This window comes from Gymnoscopelus braueri (genome assembly GCF_963280865.1).
Source record: "Gymnoscopelus braueri genome assembly, chromosome: 7".
NCBI classification, from domain to species: domain Eukaryota; kingdom Metazoa; phylum Chordata; class Actinopteri; order Myctophiformes; family Myctophidae; genus Gymnoscopelus; species Gymnoscopelus braueri.
In genome coordinates, this window is record NC_137608.1 from 8,082,039 (window position 1) to 8,102,344 (window position 20,306).

Sequence of the window (20,306 nt, forward strand, 5' to 3'; positions counted from 1 at the left end):
TTTGAAAACAGCCGATCCACAAGCTCACAACACGTCACGATACGACGCGTTGTGAGCTTGTAGATCTGCTATTTTCAAAATAATCTTGAAAAAAAGGTAACAATTTGGGATATTTATTGAAACATTTTAACAACACAAATCTGGTAGGGGGTCCCTGGAACAAAATATGTTTAGATGGGGGGTCCGTGGACAAATTCATATTAATTTGGGGGTCCTTGCTTGACATGAAATTGTTCGAGAACCACTGGTTTAAACAACATCAGGAAGCAATAAGCAACTAACTTTAGAAACAAGCCCAAATAAACAGCTACACTTTAGAAACAAGCCCAAATAAACAGCTACACTTTAGAAACAAGCCCAAATAAACAGCTACACTTTAGAAACAAGCCCAAATAAACAGCTACACTTTAGAAACAAGCACAAAAAAATGCAACCCTCAACTGCCAATATTTACATGCAACTTTACAGAAAAACAAGCTCAAAGTCGCTAATAATAAGCAGACATGTTAACACGGATGTCAGGGTACATCCAGTCACTTCGTCTCTTCTAAGAACACAAAGGAGTCTCAATGGTTTGATGGGTGATTAATGTAACATTCAGATACAGTATGAAACATAATACAATGTATTAATCAGGTATCTTTTGTAAACATTGTTAATGCTCTTTGCACAACACAGTACTCTTGCACATTGCATCCATTATTTGTTCTCCCTTTATTATTATTTTTTACACCAAGTTGAAAGTGTGACTAAATTACCACATTGATCCATTGGAACACAAGGTTCATGATCGAGCTGAAAAAAATATTGTTCACTCTCCCCTCATCTTTTACCCTGATCCTTCCCTTTACCCCAAACACCTTTTCTATCACCTCCCCTGAACCCCCTTCTTCCATTCTGTCTTCCCACTCTCTGCATATTCTCATGCGTGTTGCTGACCCGCCAGCATTGATGTTCTTATAGGTGGTGCAGATGTTATCAGGGCGGCTGTGGCTCAGGAGGTCGTGCAGGTCATCCAATGATCCGTGGGTCGGTGGTTCGAATCCCGGCTCCTCCTGTCCACATCTCGAAGTGTCCTTGGGCAAGACACTGAACCCTACATGGCCTCCAATGAGTCGGTCGGCACTAGCTTACCACTATTAATGTGGGAAGAGTGAGGACGCTGGTGTTGACTGTTCGCCGCTTCACCTCCCAATGTCCCCTCCCTGTATGAATGAATGAACCATTGTAAAGTGCTTTGAGTACTTAGAAAAGTGCCATAAAAATGCAATTCATTATTATTATTATTATCAGACCCCCAGCATTGGTGGTCTTAGGTGGTGCAGATGTTGCTAGCCCCAAAGCGTTGATGGTCAGCATCGGTGGTCTTAGGTGGTGCAGATGTTATCAGCCCCCCAGTGTTTATGGTATTAGGTGGTGCAGTTGTTGGCAGGCCCCCAGCATTGGGTCGGTTCCTCGCGTCCACCTTCTTCATGGTGCTTTTGGTCCACGCGTTGTCTGGGTCGGAGCAGATCCTCTTCCCTGACGAGGTGTTGAACCTGCAATGTAATTCAGTAAGGTCAAATGAGTCCCATCAAATGAATGAGGTGATTTTTTTTTATGGAATTCTGCCTTGTTCCCTAGTATATAAGAATAAAAGGCTCCAGGCTCTTCCTCAAACCTGGTGGCTCGAAACGTTCCTGAAGTAAACTTGCACCTGGGAGCAATGTGCAGATTTTTTAATTCTTATATACTGTTTAACTTCTTTTGATCCATCACCCAGCCTAGGTCTGGGATGTGTGTGTCTTTTAGCTGTTTATCAGCCTCTCTCTCAATGTGATTGTTACCTAGCCATGCATGAAATTGGGGAGGAAAGTGTGATTTTCAATGAAGTTTGGGATTCATGAGCTACATCCATGCTATTGATTTGTATCATGCGCAAAAGGTATTAAAGAGGTGGTGCCATGGTTTTGCACTTTTCTGTTTTTCATGTGTCTATGAGGTTGATAGAACTTCATTAAGCCCCCTGGTGGTGTTTTTATGGTGTTTTATGTCTTCTCTGACTATTTTGAGTTTCTACCTGGAGGCTGAAACCTTGAGGGTCAAACGTGCCAATAGAAAAACAGCCCTTTAGTGACAAAGTAAAAATATACCCTCCCCCTCATTATCATAACACAACAGGTGTGGGCATGAGGAGGAGGAGGGACTAGGACAGGTGGGTGGTGCTAAGGTGGTGGAGGAGGTGCTAAGGTGAGAACCAGGTATACTTAATGAACTGGAGGCGTGTCCACATAAAAACATAATTTTAACAATTTCTGTACACTTTTTTGAAAAAAATCTTCATCCTAGTATAACCATAATACCTGATGATTATGTTTTAGGGGGGGAAAATCACTGAAAATCACGGCACCCCGTCTTTAAGTTTAAATTAACTATAATATAATAACAATAACAATAATAATAATAATAATAATAATAATAATAATAATAATAATAATAATAATAATAATAATAATAATAATACAAAATAAACAAACACAAACAAAAACAAAAACAAAAACAAAAACAAAAACAAAATAAAATCAATTTCAGAAAAAACACACCAAAAAAAGGCTAAGACTATGGGGGAAAGAAATTTATAAAAACAGTGGAACAGTAAAGCAGCGGTGTGTGCAAATATCAGGTTGTACAGGCCTTAGTTGCAGGGAACACGTACACTATGGCACGGACGGGACATGGTCCTGAACGCTGGACGTAGTAGCCTTGTATTCGGTCAGCATGGACCCTGGTGGAGGACCACTGGTCACAACAGCTGACCACCGGTCCATGAGCTGCATGGGTCAGAGAGAGAGAGAGAGAGAGAGAGAGAGAGAGAGAGAGAGAGAGAGAGAGAGAGAGAGAGAGAGAGAGAATGTACTGTAGGCTATAACCACTTAAGCCCTTTTTAAGATCTTGTGATATGATAGCATTGCACAGTGAAAATTCTGTAGCAGATCTGCTATAGCTCACAATGCGTCACCTTGTGATGCATTGTGGGCTTTTAGATCTGCTGTTTGGCAATGCAACATTTTGAACATTTGTATTTTGGAAAAAACAGGTTCACGGAGTGTCTTGACTCTTTATATTAAGGCACTGGGTTTCAGGGTTACTTTTCAAGGTCTTTGGATTGTCGACTCAGAAAGGATTGAGCTCTTTCTAAACATGTTACTAGTACATTTGGTTAATATAATTGTCTCCGCCAGGCCGAAAGGCGTGGCGAGAGAGTATGTGGCCTATTATAGTGGCCTATTATAGCGCCACCAGGAGGCGACAATAACCTACCTGACCTGGCGGAGACCTGTGCTCAAAGGAGCACTTTTTCTAGTTAGTTCTCTTTCTGCTTTTATGAAATCCTCCTGACCTGGTGTTCATTCAACTTTGGTGGTTCCTCTCTTAAAGGAGAATTTTGGACTAAAGTTTTCTTACCTTTTCTATGACGTTATGATATCTTAGGATGAATGGTACAGTAGAACATTTTCATAACTCCACCCCTGAGCCACCACAGCTTAAAAGGTGCGCGGATAGGCCTTAGGTTAGATCACATATTTTAATAGCTTTTTTTTTTTTGAGATCTGACGTTCATAGTGACAGAACACTGTCCCCCCCCAAAAAACAAAAAAACAAAAAACAGAAGTCTCGCTAGACGAGATTGAAATCTCGAGATTTCAATCTCGTCTAGCGAGACTTCTGTTTTTTTTTTTTGTTTTTTTTTGGTTGCACAGTGTTCTGTCACTATGAACGTCAGATCTCACCAATTTAAAAAAAAAAAAAAGCTATTAGGTAAGAAAACTTTAGTCCAAAATTCCCCTTTAATAGAGTTCGTAAAATCTTTCACAAAAAATCTTCACCTTGTATCTCAACTGTTTATTACTGTTGAGATACAATTAATAAAACATTATTAATGAAACAAACGTTAATACATTCATGATCATCATCATCATTTTTCTTAGCCTGCTTGATTGATGATTGTCTTCCCGCCTAATGCTAATAGTGGTCTTCTTTCCATAATCCATTTTATAGTGCAATAATTCCATAGTGCAAGAAGCGCGACAGTTCGAAAACTTTCACAGTGACAGTTCTTTCTGGTACCGATCGTACCCAAATCCTTCCTCTGCAACTATGTTGCACCGTACTCCTTTGGCACTGTCCCTGTCCATTTGTGCTTAGAAAACACACAGCCAAGTTGTCCATTTTCTGCGGGAGATAGTTCCAGCCGGAACTCCGCCATTATGGACATGAAAAGAGAGAAATAACATGTCTTAGTAATATGTTTGGAACACCTTACATATTGTGTTACAACATTTTCTATCTGTCTTTTATTAAAACACATTCTGATTCTTTCTCTATTTCCGGTCCCCTAATTTGTCTTCAGAGTCCTTTCTGGCCCAAACCACAAGCAGTCTCTCCCAGGATTCGGACCCCACAAAAAACAAACTAAAATAACAAACACAAAACTGTTGTTTTGCAATTGCAATTCCTGTTGAAACAGCTGACCAAGCAGTCTGAGTTGGGAATCACCTATGCTCGGAAAGAATCATTCAACAGTCTTTGTATTATTATGTAGAAAAGGTTTTTTATTGCGTGTGTTTTTTATAAATTTCTCTTCCTCCTTTCTTACCATTTTATATGATTGTGGTCTCTGGCCCCCCTGGGTCTGCCTCTGCCTCTCCCTCTCCATGGCGCCTGGGACATGGTTGGATTCTCTGGAACACTCCATGGCCCCTGGGACGTGGTTGGGTTCTCTGGAACACTGGTCATCGATGGTTGCTTATCTGGAGTCTCATCGATTGTTGTTCTTCCCTCGGGAGTGTCGTTGCATCTGCTGGTTTACACTCTTTCGTTGACTTTGACTTAGTGGAATGTGAATATCTTCAAAAGGTTTCATGTCTTGGGAAGGTTCCAATTTCTTATTTTTTTCTGTGGTTGTTGAAGTTCTTTCTGCTGGAACACCGGACTCAGATGATCGTCCTTCCTCTGGAGCTTTGTCCCTTCTGTTACTTCAACACACCACTTCCTTGCTTCTTATTCGTTTTTCGCTGTCTGGATTCGCATCTGGGTCAGTTTTCTGGTTTGTGCTTTATCGTTTTCCATCAATCTTGCTTCATCATTTCTGTATTTTTCCAGGACATGTGCCACATGGTCGCAAAACATGATAAAAGCCATGACAGTGATCCCCACGTAATCATTCAGCGATGAGCGCACTTGATTAGGAAGGCCTCTCAGAACTGCCTCCCGGAACAGTGTTCTCATTCCGTGGTCATTTTCTGGATCCGTTCCCATCTCCAGTCTCCAGTCTTTCTGTATTCTCTGGATGTAGACCCCTGCTGTCTTATCCGAGCAGGGTATCTTCTCCTCATTTCTTGCCACAGTGATTGCCGATAGTTGTTGAACAGGTCTGCGTCTCTTGCTGTGTATCAACCGTGTGACACATCGTCGTCCCTTGAAGTAAATCTTCCATCTCATGTCGTCCTAGAGCGCGACAAAGAACACATGTTATGTCGCCAACACTCAAGATGTATTGTACGGTCCATTCCTCAAATGCTTGTATGAATTTATGGGCTCCTTCGAATATGTTTGGGATTTTTGATAGCAGACTGTCCATGTCTCCAGCGGAAAATGGTGTGTAATCGAAACGCTCTCCTTTGATTATAACTGGTCCCCAGTGGTGGAAATGGCCTGGATTCGCTTTGGGAACCCTACTGGTCACATGTGTGACCAGTTTGCACCCGCGCGATTTTTCGCGGTTATTCCCCTTTTATTTCGCGGTTTTTCGCGGTTATTCCCCTTTTATTTCCGTTTTTTATTACTTTAATTTGGTTAATTCGGTACAATACACTTCATGTACTCCATGAAGTGTATATGTGTGGCAAAAAGGAAACGTTGCAGGGGCGGCTTATTTAATTGTTTTAATATATATATATATATATATATATATATATATATATATATATTTTGTTATCAATTATCATCAACATTGGCCATCATCTTCAGTTTCAAAGTGCTTCTTCTTTTACTTTATTTCAGTTTTAGGGTTAGGGTTAGGTTAGGGTTATGTTATTTAATTCTCATTTTTGCCTGATTTTACCGATTTATTATCAAAAATAAATAAATTAATCAAAATATATATATATTTTTTTTGCAAAATCTATTGCATCTATCTATCCACAGCCTGTTCATATCCTGCTTGCTTCTTTTTCTTTGGGCTTGTATCTGTGTTTGGATACAGCGTGCCTGATCTCAGTGTTCTTCTTGATGGAGCATTTGATTCTTCATCCTCCCTCTCATATTCATAGTTTCCACACACTGTGATTTTCTCAAAGACTGGAGCTTGAACTTGATATTTCGGTGGTGCGCTTGTCTTTTTCTTGACCGTTCTTCAGCACGCTAGGAGATTGTCAGCGAGCTCCTGTCCTTTCTCCTGGTACATTTTAGGGATCGCAAGTTCTTTCACCCTCTTCTCTTCTCTTTTCTTCCCGTTATTTTCCATCTTGTGATTTCTGATTAACGTGTGCATTTGTTTGCACACATTGATGTCAAACGTTCCCTCTGGTGGCCAGATTGTGGCCTTTTCTTTTGTTCTCTTCGCCCATTTGTTATTAGTCTCCTGCAGTACTTTTTGCAACATTGGGTATTCTTCTGTCAGTATTGCCTGAGCCGTTCTCTGGACCACTGACCTATCTTCTTTGCCTTTAATCACGGAAAATTTTTTCTTGTTCTCCAACCTTGTTTTCTTCTTTGTCTTTAATGACGATGCTAGCTTCTTTTTCTCTGGTTGCTTGTCCATTCTCTTATAAAAATAGAATGAAACAAAATTAAAAATAAAATAAAATTTAAAAAGAGAAAAATCGTGAATACGTAAAAATAAACGTACTGTATGCCATGTGTCTAGCTCTTCCCAAAAATCGTAAAAATAAACGTATCCCATGTCTCTAGCTTTTCCCCAAAAAACGTAAACCCTCCTCCTCGCTCCTCCTTTTCTTTGACCTCGGCCATGTGGACACAGAAAAAATAACATTTTGTTTTAGGGTTATGTCCGCCATTTTTTATATTTCTTTTACATTTTCCATGTATTTTTCTGCCCTTTTCTTTAGCAGCAGTGTATGTATCTTTTGCAGGTACATGGGTAAAGTGTCTTTGTGCGTGTATGTGTTATCTATTTTTCTCAACCTTCCCTATCACACTTAACCAGTTCGATTTTGGTGACAGTTTGTGTTGTGGTTTGTGTGTGTGTGTGTGTGTGTGTGTGTGTGTGTGTGTGTGTGTGTGTGTGTGTGTGTGTGTGTGTGTGTGTGTGTGTGTGTGTGTTAGCAGCTATGTGCGTGTCTCTGTTTTAGCAGAGTGTGTAATGTGTGTGTGTGTGTGTGTGTGTGTGTGTGTGTGTGTGTGTGTGTGTGTGTGTGTGTGTGTGTGTGTGTGTGTGTGTGTGTGTGTCTTGTCCATGCTAGTGTGGTCGATGTAATCACATTGCTTTATTTTCACAGCATTAGCTAGTTTTTTAATCGCTTAAGCATTTTCGACTTAAATCCGCCATCCCATTCAAACACACCTCCGGCCTAGACCACTATTTTATGTCTCTATTCCGTTCAATCTTTCCGACAAAAACATCCATTTACTTAACTACCATTTCTCTCCAACATTCTCACCAAATCACAGCAATTGTTCCACAATGCCAGTAGCCTACTTTATCAGCTTTATTTTTCAAAAATTTCCGGTAACCTCAGTCACACATACCATTTGTCTCCTAATTACTTTTTATGTGTTACGTTGTTCTAAAATTTCCACCAACCATCCATTTAACTCATTCCCTGCCTAGAATGACTAAAACGACTTCTGTCCCTTAAGCCCTGTCTGCCAAGAACGACTAAAACTACTTTTTTTTTGTTTTTGTTTTTTTCTATTATCTTTTTTTTAAATTTGACCCAAAGACCAAGGAGATATGATTATTCGAAGATCTAGACTCCCATCCACTTCCTTGTTAACTTAAAACTTAAAGATTTTGTATCTCGGCTCCTGAGTATTTTTTTTTTCAATGAAAAATCTCTGGCAGTGGGCAAACGCAAAAAAAAAAAATTCTGGCAGTGAATGAGTTAATTAATATAATTTCTTTCGAACAATCTCACAACATCACAGCAATTGTTCCACAATGCCAGTACTTTGTCCGCTTTTTTCAAAATTTCAGCTACGCATACACTCTAATTTTTCCATTCTCTAAAACACTATTTCCTGTTTGCCTCTATTGTGCTTTGTTTGTATGTTTCAGCAACTAGTGCTGTATATATGTGTGTGTGTGTGTGTGTGTGTGTGTGTGTGTGTGTGTGTGTGTGTGTGTGTGTGTGTGTGTGTGTGTGTGTGTGTGTGTGTGTGTGGGTGGGTGGGTGGGTGGGTGGGTGGGTGTGTGTGTGTGTGTGTATGTGTCATGTCTCTGTTTTAGCAGAGTGTGTAATGTGTGTGTGTGTGTGTGTTCTAGCTCTCCCTATCTCCAATCCATATATATATTTCGTGATTTCCCACTTCCTCCTCTCATTAGTAGGCTAGTTATTTTCCATTATCTCATTCTCACTGTCTCTAATTATGATTGGGTTATTATTGCCAACGTTCGTTCTCCTCTGTTGTCCCAGCGGGCCACAGAGGAGAACAAAATGTTATTGCCAGGCTCTTTCCCGTATTGCCCCCGAGAATCACCCTGGCTTCACCTTATTACTCAATCAATACTCTTATTTCTCATCCAATTCTGCCCCCTCCCTCTGCTCTTCTTCTCACTCATTCTAGTGCAGGGTGCTCCTTGTCTGTGTGTGTGGTCCCGATAGCCTACGTGTCATAGTCGTGTCATAGCCTGTGTCATAGTCAAAAGGCTTAGTGGTTAAAATATATTTTTGGGCGGTGTAGCCGCCCCTATAAGTGAGGTTGGGACACCTCATTAGTATTAGTTTCCTGCACTGTGATTGGCCCACTTGGCCCACTTTTTACTGTAGCTGCTATATTTCTCTCAGAGGAGTGTAATTAGTCACCCAGGGGTAGGCGGATTTCAGCCACACTGTAGTGCACTCTGGCGCACTCTGGCGGCTGCACACAGGAAGTGCAGGCAGTGCACACAATACTGCACACAGACAGACGGACACACACACACACACAAGCCGAGCACGGTTTCATAGTAAGCTCCACTTGTGCGGAGGCGCGCCGAATAATAAGACCATCCAGCATTGATGGTCTTAGGTGCAGCAGATGTTATCCGCCGCTCAGCATTGATGGTGTTAGGTGGTGCAGATGTTCCCAGCCGCTCAGCATTGATGGTGTTAGGTGGTGCAGATGTTCCCAGCCGCTCAGCATTGATGGTGTTAGGTGGTGCAGATGTTCCCAGCCGCTCAGCATTGACGGTGTTAGGTGGTGCAGATGTTCCCAGCCGCTCAACATTGATGTTGTTAGGTGGTGCAGATGTTCCCAGCCCCTCAGCATTGATGGTGTTAGGTGCAGATGTTCCCAGCCCCTCAGCATTGATGGTGTTAGGTGCAGATGTTCCCAGCCCCTCAGCATTGATGGTCTTAGGTGCAGCAGTTGTTGGCAGCCCTCCAGCATTGGGTGGGTTCCTCGCGTCCACCTTCTTCATGGTGCTTTTGGTCCATGCGTTGTCTGGGTCCGAGCAGATCCTCTTCCCTGACGAGGTTTTGAACCTGCAATGGAATTCAGTAAGGCAAAATGAGTACTATCAACTTTCATTGATGTAGTTTTAATGAATGTGTGTATTTCTGAGGTGAATTTTTGATGGAAATGTGGCTGTGATTGTTCCCTATAAGAATAAAAGGCTCCAGGCTCTTCCTCAGACCTGGTGGCTCGAAACGTTACTAAAGTAAACGTGTGGTTTGGGTGTGGGAGCAGCAATGTACAGATGTTGCATTCTTATATACTGTTTAACTTCTTTTGATCCATCACCCAGCCTAGGTCTGGGATGTGTGTGTCTTTTAGCTGTTTATCAGCTTCTCTCTCAATGTGATTGTTCCCTAGCCATGAAATTGGGGAGGACAATGTGATTTTCAATTAAGTTTGGGATCTATGAGTTATATCCATATCCACCGCATTTGACTGTGTGAGATGTTTTTGTTGGGTTTATTATCTATGGTAAATATTGTAGTTGACAAACCCCATGTAACGTTTTTGTTCAATCTGACATTATACAAAAAGTAATAATGCACCAAAATCAATCTTCTAACCTAACTTATCATTCAGATGACTCAGCTGGTGATACTAATAATAGTCACATTTGTTTTTTGAATATTGAACTAGTGTATTTTTCAAAAAAGGGGGTTTGTGATATATGATTAAAATGGACTAAAAGGGTTCATTTTTAATTGTGATGAATAAAATCATGATATAATTTAAACAAGACCCTAACCCCTTCATGAAATAAATATTAAACAAAATTGGGAAAATAATAGATATAATTGTTCATAATTGTTCTGCAGTTTTTTTTGCAAGGCACACTTTATTTATCTGGACTGCATGTGGCTAAAGTGTGTTGTGTTTATATGTTATATGTTTTGTATATTGTATCTCCTATATGGAATAAGCAAACTACCTGTAAATGAATAGTGTATTAGTTATGGAACTGTACAAAATGCAGACGGTGCAGAACACATTAACTATTTCATTACAAATGTGCCTTCATTAATGTTTCTGCAGGGGTTAGGGTTAGACAAAGCTAGTGTGGTTTAAGTTAGGGTTTAATTTTGAAAACCACAAGGCCTGCAATTGATTTGTACAATATCATGCAGAAAAGGTATTAAGTTTGAATTAACTATAAAATAATAATAATAATATATACATTTTATATCGCCCTTTTCTAAGTACCCAAAGATGCTTTACATGGGGGGAGGGAAAAACAACAACAATAAAATCACCTTTAATAGGAAAAACACACCAAAAAAAGGCTAAGACTATGGGGGGAAAAAATCTATAAAAGCAGTAAAACAGGGGTGTGTGCAAATATCAGGTTGTACAGGCCTGAGTTGCAGAGAACACTTACACTATGGCACGAACGGGACATGGTCCTGAATGCTGGACGTAGTAGCCTTGTATTCGGTCAGCATGGACCCTGGTGGAGGACCACTGGTCACAACAGCTGACCACCGGCAGGGGTGCAATGCTCACTGGACGGCCTTGCACGCCGTGCCGGAACCTATTTGACCAGGAGCACACGCAGGCACATGCATAGATTTAAAACTACCTTAAATTCGCACCTCAAAGTTTTCAAAGGCTCCTGACTCACACCTAGCGAATTAACTCTATAACTGCCAAAGACGTTTATAAACGTCTTTGAGAAATTAGCTGTTGCCTGCCAAAGACGTTTAAAAACGTCCTGAAAAAAAAAAAAAAAAAAATACTTAAAAAAAAAAAAAAAAAATTCTAAAAAGATGTTCTAATTATTTAGTATTGGGGTATAGAGAAGGAGCGTGTGCTACTGGTGCTGAGGGACAGTGGGTCCAACATGATTAAAGGCATGCAACTAATCGAAGTCCCTGATTGGAGCTGCTGTGCTCACACTCTGCAGCTGGTCATCAATGATGGCCTTGAAGCACAGAGAATGGTTGTGGATCTTCTTGCAAGGCTGAAGCGGTGTGCCACACACTTCAATCATTCAGTGCTCGCCAAGCAAAGGCTTCACAAAATTCAATTTGAACTTGGCGTTGAACAACACTCCATACTGCAATCAGTACCAACTCGGTGGAATTCGTCCCTCCACATGATCAAAAGGATGTGGGAGCAAAATCGTGCACTCACAGTTTACTCGGCTGAGTTTGGGCACTTCACAAATCCAAGTGCTGAAGAGTGGGACCTTGTCTCAAAGCTGGTTGACACTTTGACTCCATTTGAAGAAATCACCTTGGAAATGAGCAAATCAGAGGCCTCTGCTTCATGTATCATTCCTAGTCTGGCTGTGCTGAAGCGGCTGCTTCAGCCAGAGGGACCAAATACCAGGGGCATTCAGACCCTAAGGAGCACCATGCGAAGAGCTTAACACAGCGGTTTGAAAAAGCAGAGAAAACAAAAGAAGTGGTGTTGGCGTGCTTCCTTGACCCTCGCTACAAGAACCGTCCCTTCTCATCAGATGTGGTGCTTAGCAAAGCCAAAGCATGGCTCATGGAGGAGTCGGACATGGACAGCCAAAGCGCAGACAGTCCAGAGGCAGAAAACTCCACAGAGGCAGAAGGCAATACAGATGGAGGAGACCCAAAAAGATCAAGGGTGGAAGAGGTTCTGGAAGACCTTTATGCCAGTGTAATGTCTTCAGAAACAGAGCCAGCTTCAGCCAGAGGCACTGGTGATGAGATTGAAAAGTGGCAACCCCCTTGAATGGTGGAAACAGAACAGTGGTCAGTACAAAACACTGTCAAAGATGGCCAGGCGATACCTCTCTGCACCACCCTCATCAGTTCCCAGCGAGAGGGTGTTCAGCACAGTTGGGGGCATTTATGATGCAAAGAGAAGCTCACTTCTAGGTCACAATGCTGAAAAGCTCTGTTTCCTGTATTATAATCTGCCACTGCTTGAGTGGCAGTACTAGTTCATTTGAGATAAAGAATAGTTGACCTGAGCTGGCAAACAGCAACATGTTTTGTTTCTTCAACAAACTTATTATTTTGTAATGCAGCTTAGTAGAGACTGAGAACTGTTAATGGTGCCCCAGCTGCCAGACTGATTTTGCCACATGTGTAGTTTGTTTACACTCTATACCGTAAAGAGTCAGGGTGCATTGCATATTGAAACCAAGGCAACATGTTTATGTTTTTGATTTCATTTGATTTCATCCTTAAGCCTTTTTATGTGCCAAAACATGATTTATGTTTATTTGTATAGAGACTGAGAACTGTTAATGGTGCCCCAGCTGCCAGACTGCTAAAATAGCAGGGTTTTGTGTGTTTTCATTCAACTTAAAAATAGCAGGTCAATGCTGCAGAGTTGCAGAGAATGCAAACATATTGCAAGTTTACAGATAGTTTTATAACTTATATAAAGGATTTTGCCACATGTGTAGTTAGTTTACACTCTATGCTGTAAAGAGTCAGGGTGCATTGCATATTGAAACCAAGGCAACATGTTTATGTTTTGATTTGATTTGATTTCATCCTTAAAGGGCAAGACCACTTTGTTAGAGGTTTGGTTGTGTAGTTACCTACAAGAAATCAAAAATAATAGCTCCATTGATTAGAAATTGATAATTCAAAATATGCTCCTCATTGACTCACATTGTACACTGAAACAGCTCTCAAAGTCACTCTTTTAGCACGTAAATGGACGGAAACAAAGTTGATTCAGACTTCAGAGTGACAATATAGAACATCACCAAACCCAGTACTGTTTTTTTTTTTAAATAAAAATGTTAGCTTCCTGTTGATTTTGCTATTTTTATTTAGAAGAAAACCCGGACTGGATCCGCGGATCCGGATCTTCAAATAGTAAAATCAACAGGAAGTTGACATTTTTATTAAAAAAACAAACAGTACTGGGTTTGGTGATGTTCTATATTCTCTGAATCAGCTTTGTTTGTGTTCGTTTATGTGCTAAAAGAGTGACTTTGAGAGCTGTTTTACCGTACAATGTAAGTCAATGAGGAGCATATTTTGAATTATCAATTTCTAATCAATAAAGCAATTATTTTTGATTTCTTGTCCACCTTTGGAGTTACATAATGGCAAGGTAACTACACAACCCAAACCTCTACCAAAGTGGTCTTGCCCTTTAAGCCTTTTTATGTGCCAAAACATTATTTATGTTTATTTGTATTAATGTGATTGCATTTTATTTAAATGTTCTCAATCTTCAATTCTGACACTTTAATAAAAAAAACAAAGTTTTGAAGTTAAGAAGTTTTTGAAAATTATTTTTTATCATTTTATTTCATTACAAAATATCGGTCAAAAACATCGGCAATCGGTGGTCCAGAATCTCCACAATCGGTATCGGTATCGGCATCGGACCCAAAAATCGGGCTCTAGTTTACTCCCGCGATCAAAGTGATCCCCGAGTACTGCGTCCTCTCCGTGTGATCCTCTATTTCTGTATCCTCCATCCCGAGCAACGCGACAAAAACTAATTGTGAATAAAACAAACAAACAAACGAACGGCGGCAGTCGGGCAGCCAGTCCTCTCGTCACTCAGACAAGACGCCAACTTTCCTCACGCAGGTAGAGTGACGTCACTCCATTCATAAAAGCCAGTGTGGCTGGCCACCGTCATCACGTGAATGAACTGACACATTATAATAAGTCAGGGAGGGGTAGTGGCGATGCACCGCTAATCGCCACAGCGCGCGCGCACGCACTGTGGGGAGGAAACTGAGTGTATAGGCTAGAAGGTGGAAGGTTGTGCAGAAAACAGACAGACACACTGACAGATGTGTCTCTCAGAAGGTTCTGTAGAACTTTGACCAAATAAGACGTATTGTACATTCATGCTTCACAATAATATTTCACAGAATAAGGACTACAAGTTAAGTTGGAGCTTTTTTATAAGGCCTTTAAAAGTCCAGAAAATTGCCCTTTTTTATTTCCCATGTTTAAGCTTAAAATGATAGTAATTAATCGTCAAAGGAAAAGAAAGGTCAACAGTTGGTCACTGTAGACGTGTTTTTCTCAGCTTTAATGTGAGCAGCTTGTGGAAGATAACCTGACCTCAATGTCAGGCAGTGTTGCCAGATTGTGTGAGAGAAATAAGCAACCAGGTCTATGAAAACAAGCCCAATAGAAGCGACTATACGTAGGCCGCATGAGCACTTTAAACCTATATGCAGTGGCTATTTGAAAATAGCCGATCCACAAGCTCACAACGCGTTGCGATGAAATTGTTTGAGAACCACTGGTTTAAACAACATTAGGAAGCAATAAGTCAAAATATGCAACTACACTTTGAAACAAGCCCCAAATAAACAGCTACACTTTAGAAACAAGCCCACAAAACCGCAACCCTCAACTACCAATATTTACAAGCAACTTTAAAGAAAAACAAGCCCAAAGTCGCTTATAATAAGCAGACATGGCAACACGGATGTCAGGGTACATCCAGTCACTTTGTCTCTTCTAAGAACACAAAGGCGTGTCTCAATGGTTTGATGGGTGATTAATGTAACATTCAGATACAGTATGACACATAATACATAGTATTAATCATAAGGAAAATTGCATTGATTACATAATATTTTTGACTTCACATTTCTTGTGGCATAGTCAAAAGGCTTAGTGGTTAATATATATTTTCTTAGTGTTGTTATTGGGAAATGAGTGTACACAACATATTATATTAATTAAATAAATCAATAAATAATAACTTTTTGTACTGCAGTATATATTGCAATATGGTTGTCACAAGGCACACCACGGCACAGCACAGTGCAGAGTGTGGGCCTCGACCCACAGTTTAATAACCATTGATGCATAATACTGTTATATATACTGCCATGAATCGTACAAATTCCATGCTACTGTATACACAGTACAGAAATTGGACACAGTGACGGTTTAGTCAGCATACAAAGTTAAAAGATGCATAAATCTGGGCTTAACGTCAGTTTAAAACAGTGGTTTTAAAAGTTGGGTCCCAGGACCCCCAGGGGTCTTTGGATGGGTTCTAGGGATCAGGAACAACCCCTATTTAATCGAGCTTTTTTCGCTCAATATTGACACATTGTGACAAATCTTCTCTCATGTGAAAAAAAAGTCCGCCGAACGTAGCGAAGCAGGCTGGATCCCAGGCTAGGTCTCTGGCACCAAATAGTTTCTAATGGGGGTCCGTGGCCAAAATACATATCAATTTGAAGGTCCTTGAAATGATTATATTTGAGAACCACTTGTTCAAAATACTATAGTAATCACGTCTATAGCCTGACCTAGAGAATCAATGTAGAAGAGAAGAAAACATTCCAGAGCAGCATGTATCAAACCGACAGACAGTACAATACAATTTCTGATATAACATATTTTTTATTGATTATATACATTAGAAAATGTCAACATGTACGGTTCCCAACACAAAGTGCACACATATAGTTTATAAAAAATAAGATTTTCATTTACAAACACATGATACAAACATAAATAATCTCATCAGGGAACAACACCTCAAACAGTCTCTGCATGTTGTTTTGTGATGTCAGGATAGAAATGTACATTCATTATGACATCTAGTCTGTCGGGTTGAAACCTCATATGTCCAAAACTGTTACTTTTCAGGATTTCGAGCTTTCAGCAGATCAGCACCAGGCAGAAACCTCATATCTCCAAGTTTCAAATTATGTTTTGTTTTGTAAATTAAAGCCCTACTTCATCATACAAGAGTGTCACACAAAAGTAGTGAAAACAGCATCTACAAGCACACGTGTGATTGTAGATTGTCTACTTTAACCTTTTTCACGTTTTTAAAATAATAATAATAAAAAAGGAACAGTTTTGGACATGCCATCCACCTGCCATCGACGACATGTAACATCATATAAGTTGGGTGAGCTGTGGTGAGTTGAGAACTATTCTTCTCTCTCTAGCCATGTTTTACACACACTCTTTAGTTTGTTACCCTGCTGGTCCTTCTGCCTTTCTTCCCTTTACCCTTCCCCCCTTTCCTACTCCTCTTCCTCCCCAACCCCCTTTGTCCATTTTGTCTTTCCCCTCTCTGCGACTTCTTAAGTATTGCAGGTGTTACCAGCCCCCCAGAGTTGATTGTCTTAGGTGGTTCAGACGTTGCTAGACCCCCAGCGTTGAGGGTCTTAGGTGCAGCAGTTGTTGGCAGCCCCCCTGCGTTAGCTTGTTTCTTCTTGTCCACCTTGTTCATGGTTCTTTTGGCCCAGTCGTTGTTTGGGTCGGAGCAGATCCTCTTCCCTGACAAGGTGTTGAACCTGCATTCATAACATAAAATTAGGATTTCTGTAGCAATTAAAAATGTGCTGCAATGTTTCCTATCACAATATAGAGCTTTACAGCACCTTTTAACTTGAATTAATACATTTTAGGTAAGCTTAGGCAAAGCTAGTTTGGTTTAAGTTAGGGTAGGGTTTGGGTTAGGCTTAACCAATTTTGTACAGAAACCCCTTTTGTTGTTTTTATCTTTCAATCTGGGATTGTTGTTGCTATATTTATGTACAGTGTATAGCAACATCATTTTGTTGTAATTTTTGAATAAATATTTGAAGTTTTTAAGAAAACTTAGGTCAGGATTTAGAAGGCATTTTTAGAATTGGCCTCAGGTCTAAATGGGTTAAGGTCCACAAGTCCACAATTTGTGAAATATGCATGCCATTTGTTAAGTATGCATAAGAATGAATTAGCTGTGATATGAGGTTGTTCTAAAGGGACTCTTACACTATAGCGTAGATGGGACATAGTCCTTCTTGCTGAACATAGTAGTCTTGTATCCGTTCCGCACGGACCTTGGTGTTGGACAACTGGAGACAACAGCTGACCACAGGTCCATGAGCTGCAAAGGGTCAGAGAGAGAGAGAGAGAGAGAGAGAGAGAGAGAGAGAGAGAGAGAGAGAGAGAGAGAGAGAGAGATTTTACAATTTACAATGTATAGGTCATATATTTATCAGACACTCTTTATCCAGAGTGACTTACAGTAAGCAAGGTAAACACATACATAAATGCAGAGAGACAGTTTAATGCCTCAGTAAACTAGAATCACAGGTAAACCAAGAACCTAGCATCAGTCTAAACCTGGGGGTCCGGACCCCCAGAGGGGTCCCCGCATGATTTTGGGGGGGTCCCCAGTTCAAATATGATTATTTTGGGGGTCGCAGACTGAAAAGGTTGGTAACCACTGGTCTAAACAGTATAATATCAAACAATAAATAATCTGTACATTGAAATTTTAAACACTTTTTTAAAATTGCGGCTATGATGGTGTTGTACGGCGAAAATAGCAGATCTAAAAGCTCTCAACGTGTCTCCTTGTGAAATACGAGCAAAAAATATGTAATAAATAATAAGTGGTTGAAAGGAATTAATAAGCCTCAGATTTCACCGTAAAGTACACAGTAGGAGGAGTTGCAAACAAGCTGGCTGTAGTGTGTCTAGAACACATTAGTGTAAAACTCACTTGTAGAGACGGAGTCCAGGCATGCGGCGAGGATGAGGATGGTGGACGACACCAGACTGAGCTTCATCTCTATGGATGTAGGATCACTGCTGTGGAAACCAGTCAAGACCAGTATATCAACACTGAAAACACTGTTTGTAATTAAAGAACGTTCACTGAAAATTCTAGTGAATTAAACAGTAGCTGAAGATCCTTGTGACAATTGTGACTGTCAACGTTCAGCTCTCTGGTCTTATAAGAGTCTAGCCCGTCCTCTTCACTCCATCACACACACGCACACACACACACACACACACACACACACACACACACACACACACACACACACATACACACACACTATTAGATGTGACCACGCGGTGGAGAGGAAACTGTGAGTGTGTAGATGTGAGAGTGGAAGATTCTACAGAAAAAGACCCCCCACACCACAAGTACTCAAGCACCGTTACTCAGTAGTACAATTTTGAGATATATTTACTTATGTCCAATGTTGCATACGTTATACTCCACTACATCTCAGAGGCAAATGTTGTAGGCTACTCTTTACTCCACTACGATCATTTGACAGCTTCGGCCCTATTTCATAGAGCTTATCGGCTATTTTGGAAAAAAAGTTTGACACGTTCTGAAAATATTTAGTACTTTTACTTTGCTGCTATAAGTATAGTTTTATGCCAGAACTGTTGCATTTTTTACTCCATTTTTTTATTGAGTATAAAAGTAAGTAAAATGTACATTTTTAATACAGACCTTTTACTTTCACTTAACAGATGACAGTGGTGTCGCTACATGCGGCCATGCGGTGTAGAGGAAACTATGAATGTAGATGAGAGAGTGGAAGGTTGTTCAGAAAAAGACCCCCCACACTTCACCACACGACAGTAGCAGCATGCACACACGCTGGAGGAAAGTAACTAAGTAGAACATTTACTCAAGTACTGCAGTGCTCCCAGAAAACTGCAGGTCTGCTGCCACTCTTATTGCTTTTAAAACACAACTAAAGACCTTTCTGTTTGCCACTGCCTTTGATTGAGTTATTGTAATTTTTTTCTCTGCACTGTAACTGTATCTTTAAATTTTTACTTTTGTTTTATGCATCCTAACGTCAATTTATAGTTTTATTATTGTGTTTCCTTTGCTTGATGTTTTGTGTAAAGCTCATTGAATTGCCTTGTTGTTGAAATGTGCTCTACAAATTAAATTGCCTTGCCTTGCCTTGCTGTTACTCAAGTACAATTTTGCATACTTTATACTTATAGTCCACTACATCTCTGCGAAATGTATATAGGGCTGAAGTGGTTACTGTATGTTTTGTAATAATAATCTAAATCTACAAAGTAACTAAAGTTTTCAAATAATTACCTATATATAATAGTAATACCTCACAATTGTACTTAAGTACAATACTTAAGTAAATGTACTTAATAGTTACTTTACACCACTGGTATATCAAAGTTTGACACATTTTGGAAACAGTTGGTACTCTTACTATGCTACTATAAGTATTTGATGCCAGTACTTTTGCACTTCTACTCAAGTGACAATTTCTAATCCAGATATTTTACTAACACAGTATTCTGGTACCACTGCACAGATGACAGTGGTACATGTGGCCACGCGGTGGAGAGGAAACATTATACGGTGTGTATACGGTAGGTGTGAGTATGGAAGGTTGTGCAGAAAAAGACCCCCACACCAAACCACACAACGGTAGCATCATGCATACACAGCAGTGGAAAGTAACTAGGTACATTTGCTCAAGGACTGTACTCAACTTTACTTGAGAATGTCCTTATTTTTTCTTTTGTTTTATACTTCTACTCCACTACATCTCAAATCGCAAATGTTGTAATCTAATCCACTACGATAATTTTTTTGAAGATTTAGATTCTTTTTTACAAAACATGCATAAACTAAGCCCTATTTTATACATCGGATATTTGAAAATAGCAGATCTATAAGCTCATAATGCATGTGATGCGTTGTGAGCTTGTAGATTGGCTATTTTCAAATTATATATATATTTACCCCTGTCGTTATGCCAATAGGCTCTATACACAGCAGCCATATTGGAAAGAAATTGGGCCCCTTCCTTACTTCCTTCACAGGTGTTACCAATGAAACTAATGAAGGCTCTGTCCCATTTAGTGTAGCACAATGGTTCTCAAATGTTTTCAATTTCAAGGACCCCCATAACTCTGAGAGTGCACAAA

The 20,306-nt window shown here is 40.1% G+C and overlaps 1 protein-coding gene across 1 annotated transcript; it reads right to left on the reverse strand.

The window, feature by feature from the left end:
* Positions 1 to 963: 963 nt before the first annotated feature.
* Positions 964 to 18,283, reverse strand: LOC308089345 (C-C motif chemokine 4 homolog). Its single transcript, XM_080434016.1, has 3 exons — positions 18,094 to 18,283; positions 2,696 to 2,810; positions 964 to 1,538 (listed from the first exon to the last, which is right to left on the reverse strand). Exons 1-3 carry the CDS (start codon positions 18,158 to 18,160, stop codon positions 1,313 to 1,315), a joined length of 408 nt encoding a protein of 135 aa, XP_080290142.1. The 5' UTR covers positions 18,161 to 18,283; the 3' UTR covers positions 964 to 1,312.
* Positions 18,284 to 20,306: the final 2,023 nt, after the last annotated feature.

What these genes read in the sequence shown, in the direction of transcription:
- LOC308089345 (XM_080434016.1), bottom strand. Translation starts at nt 18,160, where the DNA reads ATGAAGCTCAGTCTGGTGTCGTCCACCATCCTCATCCTCGCCGCATGC. An exon ending in CCTGGACTCCGTCTCTACAA is followed by an intron (nt 2,811 to 18,093) that starts GTGAGTTTTACA and finishes TGACCCATGCAG; the next exon opens with CTCATGGACCGGTGGTCAGC. An exon ending in TGTCCCGTCCGTGCCATAGT is followed by an intron (nt 1,539 to 2,695) that starts GTACGTGTTCCC and finishes ATTACATTGCAG; the next exon opens with GTTCAACACCTCGTCAGGGA.